Consider the following 9,316-nt stretch of genomic DNA (forward strand, 5'->3'; position numbering starts at 1 on the left):
GTCAACGGATTCGTGTCATTTACCATTGAAACTATGCAAGGCGCCATTTGACTAAGAAGATGATAGAAAGGCTTTGACCGGCACCAATGTCCTGTTCCACCGGCCCCATCCGGTGTCGCACGCATGGCACGCCGGTGTGTTATTTAGAGCCTCATGCAACCCAAGCGTGTGATGTTTCTCCACACGCACGGGCGCTGTGTGAGCGGCAACAACACATTCTGCATGACCACCTTCTCACTAATTTTCTAACGATAAAACCATTCCTTGTTTCCCACTGTTTTGGCGAGCTGCATTATTATCTGTTTTTCAGCGACCCATTTGCTGTGGCGGAGCCTGCGGAGTTCAAAGCTTTTATTACAATGGGACGAATACCCTGCTGTGAAAAGGACAACGTGAAAAGGGGCCAATGGACGCCCGAGGAAGATGCAAAGCTCGTCAGTTATATTTCTCAACATGGAACAAGAAATTGGCGGCTCATTCCTAAAAATGCAGGTTATAAATCATTATTTCTCTCCCAATATCTCAACTATGCAAAACCAAAGCTTCATTTTATATTTGATGTGTTCATGAAGTTTTTGTATTGCAGGTTTGCAGAGATGTGGAAAGAGCTGCAGGCTCAGATGGACCAATTATCTTCGCCCAGACCTTAAGCATGGAGAATTCACAGACAATGAAGAACATACTATTGTTAAACTGCATTCTGTTGTTGGCAACCGGTAGTTCTGTTGCTTCCGTTATCTATTTTGCTTAATTTGTTGATTCCTTCAGAGATAGATTTATTGGCAATCAACTGAACCTGTGCCAATTATGACATTGATAGAGACTGAGTGAAATCAAGATTTAGCAAGGAAACTAATATCATGGAAAATTTGTGATCACTTATGTTTATAGAATAGTATATTAATTGCAGCTAAGATTTGGAATATGATGAAATCACTTTCATTTTAGTTTGAGAGTATTTTTGGTTCCAGTAGGAGATATTTATTTTGTGCAAAAGTTGAATTCACTGATCTTATGTTTTATTCGTTTTATTAGTCGTGTTTCATCGAATTTATCTTTTATGATTCAGTTATGCAAATTTTCAGTCAAATTTGTTTACCTGCCATATTTCATGAACAGTCAGATTTAAGAGTTCAAAGTGTTGATCAAATTTGATAAATATTGATTCACAAGAACCCATATTAAATATTACACATAGACCAATGAATTCTAACTCCTAAAATTACAATACTAATCCTGATAACAATATCGTTAAAATTCACTCTACTTCCATTTCATTTGTACAAAATTTTGTTGCAGAGTAATTTAGTGTGATTTAACTGCATTGCAGATGGTCATTGATCGCTGCACAACTTCCTGGACGAACAGACAACGATGTAAAGAACCATTGGAACACAAAGCTGAAGAAGAAGCTATCTGGCATGGGAATCGACCCCGTGACACACAAGCCATTTTCTCACCTGATGGCAGAAATAGCGAGCACATTGGCTCCTCCACAGGTAGCCCATCTTGCCGAGGCAGCCTTGGGATGTTTCAAGGACGAGATGTTGCATCTCCTTACAAAGAAGCGAATTGACTGGAGAACATACAATGGTACGATTCCCTCTCAGTTTTCTCCAAATAGAATGTGGGATCTTCCACAGAACAACAATATGTTGTGCCATTCTAAGGACGAGGTGTTCATATCGAATGATAATGCAATCAAGCAGGGCATGGAACAATCTGATATGATCATGCCCAAAACATGGGAAAACCAAGTGAACCCTGAGTCAAATGGATTTAACTCTACAGGTAGTCTATACACTGCGTTTCAGTTTCCTGGGCCAGAATATCGTTCTCCATCATTATATATGGGTGGGTCGTCAAACAAGACCGAAATAGATTTCCCATGTATTGCCACTACTAGTCCATGGGGTATGGCTCGTGGGTCTAGTCCTGGTCATATGGATAATTTGGATAGAGCATCCAACGCTACGCTTTCACATACATCTTTGAAGCAACATGAGAATGTGGAATGTGGAAATATTTGGAAGCAAGTGGAGCGTAATGATAATGGTGGTCATGTGGAGGAGGGTTCGCCATGGAACCAAAGTATGTGCAGTGGAAGCACATGTACTGGTGGTGAGCAATGTGTTGATCTTGAGCAACAAGAGGTTGAAGAGGAAGAGGCGAGATCAGATGGTGGGGAAGATAAGAGGAGACAGGCGTTTAATTCTAATGAATGTGTCTTGTGGGATTTATCTGATGATCTCATCGCCCCAATCATTTAACTATTCTGATGTCCTAATATACCTATACATAAACTTTAGTTACTTTGTATTTTTTCGATAGATATTCTCTTGCTAGGCTCTCTTTAGTTTTATATAAATATATGGATAGGATTTTTAGTTTAGACTGCCCAGCTTTGTTTTTAGAACTCTGTCATAGACCCTTTCATTAATTTGTACTTTTATTTCACTTGGTTTCTGCAAAGGACTGTTTCACTCAATAATGTGGAACATTTATGTAAATGGTTTCGAAATTGAATAAGATGGAAGTATAATATTTTATTTGATAATTAAAGAATGAATGGCGTTTATAATCGTCTAAATAGGATTATATGATTCAAAAATCGAATACGATAAAGATAATCTTTATTTGATAATTAAACAAGGAATAGTTTTAATAATTATTTAAATTGAATGGCATGTTTGCCAGAGTAAGTAAAATGGAGGATAGTATTTTCATTAAAGAATGAATGAAGGGTAATAAAATGAATGAGATTCTAAAATTTATTTGATATTAAATTTGAAATAATTTTCTTTCAAGATCAACAAAGCTCAAAGGATTTTCCACATCTCTACTTTCTAAGATGATATGGTAATAAGATATGGAAAAACTTCACAATTGTAAATTGAAAGCGAAACTACATATTCATATAGTGTTGTAATATATGATTTCACTTGGTTTGCACAATTTTCTTTTCTTTATAAATATTTCATAAAGTATTGAAATTTTAGAAAATATCGACATGAATGAACAAGTGGCTTAGGAGATTATTAGATTAATAAAATGAATTAATTAATATTTAAATAAACATTAATAATTTGCATCAAATTTGCATTTTCACAATTCTTATTAGGATCAAGATTCTATCAACCTTGCAAATATTATATATTTAGTTAAACCTAATATTGTGGGTATATCATCCATAAGGGATGATAGATTCACCATAAATATTAAATATTGGTTGGTACTCTAAAGAAACATTCCAAAAATTTTGTGTCCAAAGTTTCTCATGAGGTATGACATATGATAAATTCATGGATTTGGTCTCAACCATTTAGGTTTTTGATAATCCATGCCAATGGCTAAAGAAACACGCTCTTATGGGATATTTTGGTTAGTGTTATGTGTTTTCATTGATGTTAACCTAAAATTTTACAATATGTATTATAGTATTTGACAATGACAATGACTAAGGATTGTTAACAATAGACATTATTTTTTGGATTAAGGTAAATATAGGTTTTAGAAGGGGACCCAAACCCCGAAATAAAATATTACAATAAGATATTCAAATTAGCACCAAAGTTTCAAAACATTATTGATACATAGACAACTTAGCAACCCACCCAACAACTAGAAGAAACCAAAAGACACTATAAAAAAAAAAGACAAAATGGACAAATGTATAACATAGACCCACCAAAGACCTATATAAGTTCCTCAAGAGCTTTGATAGCTTGAATCACTATTGCATTTATATCCTCAATATTGGTGTTTAGCTTCTTTAAAGGCTTGAAGGAGGCAACCTATTTCTCACTGAGGATCACTCCAATTCTCTTGCTAGGTCCATCCTTGACAATCGACTACTTCTTGTTGCTGCCTAGGTCCACATTGAGCTTGACACCATCCAAGTCCACCTCACTAGTGACATCCACTAACTTCTAGGATAAGGAGTTAATTTGGTCATCTCCATCCTTAATAATATCCCTAAGCTTGACCTCATACAACTTGAAATGCTCTAAGATTTTATTGCAAGTGCCTTCCAAGGGTTTTCTTACTTTACTCTCTTACATAGTTGTTTCTCAAGACTGCCAACCCTATTTATGAGAGAATAAAATTCATTGTACACCCAAGTGTCCAAAGAAAGGGAGATGTTAGACTTTTCTTTTGTCTTCTAAAGGAAATCTGGGGAGGAAGGAGACATGCTAGGCTTCAGGTTCCTCCTCTCGAACATAGTAGCACCAATATGAGGATCAGAATGATTCCCATTAGAGTCTGTAGTAGGATAGTCCACTACATTTATAATAAGGAAGTTTTCCTTACCATTTAGCATAAGTTTCTTCTTTCCCCATCCATAGTTTTAATAAGGCTCTTCTTCTTAACAAGGGATAGAGAGAGACTCCCACTTTTATCATGTAACACCTGACCACCATTTCCCTTTGATTCATTTTTACTCTCCATACCTTGGAAATCTCTGATTTTATGTCCCAAATTTAAAACAAGAAAATCTCTGATTCAATATCCTAAATTTCAAACATGTGTACTCTTAGAAATTTATTAAGAGCTTCCAATGAAAAGGTCTAAGGCCAAATATATGCATTTCATTTAAGAAATGATTTTGTTTCTCATAAAATGCCAATAGGTTTAATATAGTTCACATTATTTACATGGAATAACTCAAGTTAAAAAGTAAATAGATTGAAGGGAAATAATGCACAAGATTTAAAGAATTTTTCCTTTCATTAACATAAATTTTATTATATTATTCTTATATGGAAAGGAAAATGCCAAAAGATTTTGATAGCTCCATTAACTGATATTTAAAATAGTCAGTAAGATTTTTTTCACTTCAGTACCCTTTAAGAAGTGGTTTTCTATTTTCTAGAAAATTTATAATTTTATCATCATTCTTTTTTTCTAAGATCACATTCCTTATATTAAAGAACCATAAACATGAATAGCGAACTCTATGAATCTATATCTCAACAACATACATGAAAAAGCTAAATGTAGTAACATAATAAAACTTTCCAAAATTTCATAACTTCACTAAAACATTTAAACATACTCAAATATTTTCTTTCACATGAAAGATTTTAATTTTTCTTCAATTGAACAATCTAAAATGATTAGAAAACCAAACAACATTCATTCATTCCATTAACAAATCCAAACCTAGGCAATAGAAGACAAAGAAATGAACGAGCCAAACAAATAGTAATATTTGTTAACAAATCAGAATTAAGAACAAACAAATGTAATTTGATGAAATGGAACTAAAAAAATGCACCACTTTGAAGGGTGCAGCTAAAAAATTGGGGAAGTTAACAAACCTATCCCATATGTAGGAAAATGAGGGACAATAATATCAAATATTGTGGGAATAATGATAACAACACCCATCATTAAGGGTGTAGGGAGAAATGAAAAAGAAGGAACATGATCAAAGAAATTGACAATCAAAATAACTTGAATCATCTTGCAAGACATTTGATAGACTTTCAACCATTGACTTTAAATGTTAATTTATTTTCTTCAAAAAAGGGAGGCCTTTGATGTAATTACCATACATAATAGAAGGAAGAAAATCATTTCCTCATGCTTAAAGAAATATTATTGATAAGCATATATAATATGTTAAAAAAAATTTGATAAAATAATTTTTTTTTTCAAAATGTAAATAAATTAAAGATATAATATTCTTTAAATATATAAAAAAAAATACAAATTTAAAATAAACTATATATTTTTTAATATGAAAAAATATATACATGTAATAATTTATTTATTTTTAAATTAAACTAAATAAAAATCAGCATTATGACTATTTTAAAGTTATCATAAATATATATTTTTTTTAAGAGGGGTAAACGCTTTGACCTGGAGCTATGAACCAGTGAGGCCACAAACGGGGGACCTCATCCCCATGAGATTTGAACCTTGATGGCAAGGATAACAATGCAACAACTTAACCATCACAACATGCCACTATTGGCAGTTATCATAAATATTGATTTATTTTAAATATTTAAGATATTTTGTATATTAAAATAATTATGAGAGAATGTAAGAGGGAGTAAATAATAATAATAATAATAATAATGTTATGAGACTTTTGTGTACTTATTAATAATATTTTATTAAAAATATTTAATAATATTTAATAAAAATTATTTATTATAGATCAAATTTACAATGATTTTACTTAGACATATGTAAATAGATAATGCTTGAATGAGTCAAAAGAGTAAATTTTGGAGTAAGGTAAATGAAAGAAAATACATGTGAAGGAATCAATTTGATATTTTTTAAATATTTGTTGAGATGTTGAATTCGGGGGTGGGTGGGGAGGGGGCTGTAAATCAGTTACTCAAGCTCCATTAGTACCAATTGAACAATCAAAACATAAAAATGATCTATTCCACTTTTCCTATTGTAACTCGGTCTCTACTGCAATCTGAATAACAATATTAACTAGTTGTTCACTATCCTAATATGGTAGACTTGCTAAATGTAAACATTTGAAATGTAAAACATCATAAAACATTCAACACAAGTCTGACACTAGGATTTGGAAATCCAATTTGAGAAAAACCACTAGCAACATGTCACCACTTTTTCACTCTTTTGAAGTGAGCCCTGTTAGGAGCCAACCCTGTTAAAGGTTACAATACAAACTATTAAATGTGACTTGGTTAGAGGATTTAATCACCCTATTAGGAGTGACCATGTCAGAGGACTTTAGAACATTCCATTTATATGTCACCCTATTAAAGTGTTAGAGGACTTTAGAACATTCCATTAGAATGTCACCATGTTAAAGGATTTACACAGAATGTTAAGTCCTTAATGCCTATTAAGTCAACTTTTGATTAAAAAGATTTCAATACAATTTTTTAATAATGATTAGAAAAAAAATTTAGGGTTTTATCTGTATGATTACAAATCACTTTTCAATTTCAAATCTCAGTTTAGCTCATGTGTTGATTCCTTGATAGGCCTTACTTGTCACCTCTATCCTTGATTTTCTTGGCAACCCTTCAAACATTCACTCTTGTCTTGACAACAAACTTAAACCTTTTGCTTATATTTTCTTATTATCCTTAGCAACTTTGTTCTATCTTACTAGAAACACACCCAACTTCTCTACTTTGTTCTCTTCTTCACATATCTCATTCATGCTCTTTACAACTTCTCTAAAGTTTGTCTCTATACCTTTTTAAATAAGTAATTCTAGTCCTTTTCCATTTTTCACAATCATCGTAGATCTTAGGGCTTGTGATCCAATCCAACATTTTTATTGTATCTATTCATCTCTTTCTTTTCTAGAAACTTCTCATAGAATTATCCTTTCCTTGAAATAAATGATCGAACACATCAATCCTTATCTTCAACATGCTTTCCATATTCCAAGAAATAAACTAAGTCAGTTGGAAATCATGATTTCACATACACATTCAAAATAATGTCACTAAGCCATCATTAGATTCTGACACATGATCATCATTGATTTGTTCAACTGCTATGGATATTCTATCTCATTATCAACATTGTTTTCTTAGTTGATACTGATGCTTAGTCAACACTAAATTTTCTTGACACTTATTGTGGCTTGGTAGACACTAGCATCACTTGGCATAAACTTCAAATTCCTTAATCTTCTATTGTATTTCTCAGTCAAGATTATGCAATCTTTCAACATGTCTTCACAATGTACATAAATGATCAAATTATTTTGTCAAATTCTCACTAATCAAACATCCCTTGTACCTCCTTTTGTAATGCCTACCCCTAATCAAGTTTTCTATTGTATTGTCAATTTCTTTTAGGCCATTTTATGATTATGTTTTATGATTAGCGGTACTTGGTTACCAAGTTTGATTAGATGTATTTCATATTCAATTGATATATGTGATGAGTTAATTAATTATTTTAGTTATTTTATGTGTTTGTGTTTATCCTTTAGGTGATGATATATGTATGTTCAATTAGTGATATCAATTATCTCATGAGGATTAAGTTAAATAAATGATCTATATACGGGTGAGTGCAAGAAATTGGGTCTCACTTTTGGCCCAAAAGTGGAAGTGTTTTTCCTGTTTTTAAAATATTTTGTCAATTGATGCCAAAATTTGAGTCATTTAGAGATTAAATATAAAAAAATTTCAGAAATAAAAATTGTAGTGCCTAGAATCTTCTTTTTGAATATGTAATTTATTTGTATACCCATATGATAGATTATTTTTTTGGTATGGATCTTTAAAAACCACTTTTTCAAAATGCCTATTTCAGGATCATATCGCGCTCGTGTACGGACACCATAATTTGACACAAATGAATGATTTTTTGTGAATCCTTTTAAATGGAGTTACCTGACACACCAAAGATTGATGAGAATATTTTTCTTGTATTTTTTAATGAATATTTCTTTTTTATTAATTTTTAATTAGCTATAAAGGAAAATTTGCAAACCTCTCGTGTACAGACACCATAATTTGATCAAAATTTCAATTTTTTCAGATTTTTTTTTTTTAACTTCAAAAGAATTGAATGTAGATTGATGACATATAAATTAATTTAAGAAAAAATATAAAATAAAAAAGTTATTAAAGTTTTAGTGAATGTTGCTATTTTACATTTAGGTACCACCTTCGATTAAAAAATAATAATAAAATAGTAAATAAAATCATAACTCCATAAAATTTATATTTTTGAAATCAGGACAGTGAGAGCTCTAATGGGTATTGTTTCATAAAAAAATTTGATAAATTTGTCAGTTCAATGCCTTAGCCAAATCTTGAGAGGCCAAGGCATAGGCTTGGTCTCACCAAGCCTGTCCCAAACCAAAATTTGAGGCAGGAAAAAAAAATCCCACCTTATGTTGTAAGAAATGGGCATCCGTTATTTGAATTTCAAAAAACGAGTACTCGTTTTGAAAAGCTAAAAGCACCATAAAAAATTTGTTGAAAACTTTAAAAAATGAATTTTTAAGAAACGGTACCCGTTTTTTACTTTTAAAAACTGGGTACCCGATTTTTAAAAAATGGGTGCCCATTTCTTAAAAATTCAAATTTTTTATTTTTTTGAGAAAAGGGTACCCATTTTTTGAATATAAAAAATGGGTACCCAATTTTAAAAAATAACAGGTGCCTGTTTTATAAATATAGGGTCGGGCACCCAAGCCGAAAATGAGTGCCTATTTTTTAAAATCGGGTACCCGTTTCTAAGAGGTCTCATTTCGCAGATTTGACTTCCACGAAATTGTGACCCAACTTTGTGCATTCACCCTGTAGTTATATGATTACTTACCCTATACTTGCATGTGTAT

General features: G+C 31.8%; 1 protein-coding gene across 1 annotated transcript; it reads left to right on the forward strand.

Moving 5' to 3' along the window:
• Positions 1–359: 359 nt before the first annotated feature.
• Positions 360–2,270, forward strand: LOC149570189 (transcription factor MYB93-like). The gene is made up of 3 exons (XM_089817876.1): positions 360–492; positions 587–716; positions 1,331–2,270. Exons 1-3 carry the CDS (start codon positions 360–362, stop codon positions 2,268–2,270), a joined length of 1,203 nt encoding a protein of 400 aa, XP_089674002.1.
• Positions 2,271–9,316: the final 7,046 nt, after the last annotated feature.

This window comes from Cupressus sempervirens, chromosome 3, assembly GCF_028749045.1.
Source record: "Cupressus sempervirens isolate cs-2001-9-10 chromosome 3, ASM2874904v1, whole genome shotgun sequence".
In the NCBI taxonomy this organism is placed as follows: Eukaryota; Viridiplantae; Streptophyta; class Pinopsida; order Cupressales; family Cupressaceae; genus Cupressus; species Cupressus sempervirens.

What these genes read in the sequence shown, in the direction of transcription:
- LOC149570189 (XM_089817876.1), top strand. Translation starts at nt 360, where the DNA reads ATGGGACGAATACCCTGCTGTGAAAAGGACAACGTGAAAAGGGGCCAA. An exon ending in GCTCATTCCTAAAAATGCAG is followed by an intron (nt 493 to 586) that starts GTTATAAATCAT and finishes TTTGTATTGCAG; the next exon opens with GTTTGCAGAGATGTGGAAAG. An exon ending in CATTCTGTTGTTGGCAACCG is followed by an intron (nt 717 to 1,330) that starts GTAGTTCTGTTG and finishes ACTGCATTGCAG; the next exon opens with ATGGTCATTGATCGCTGCAC.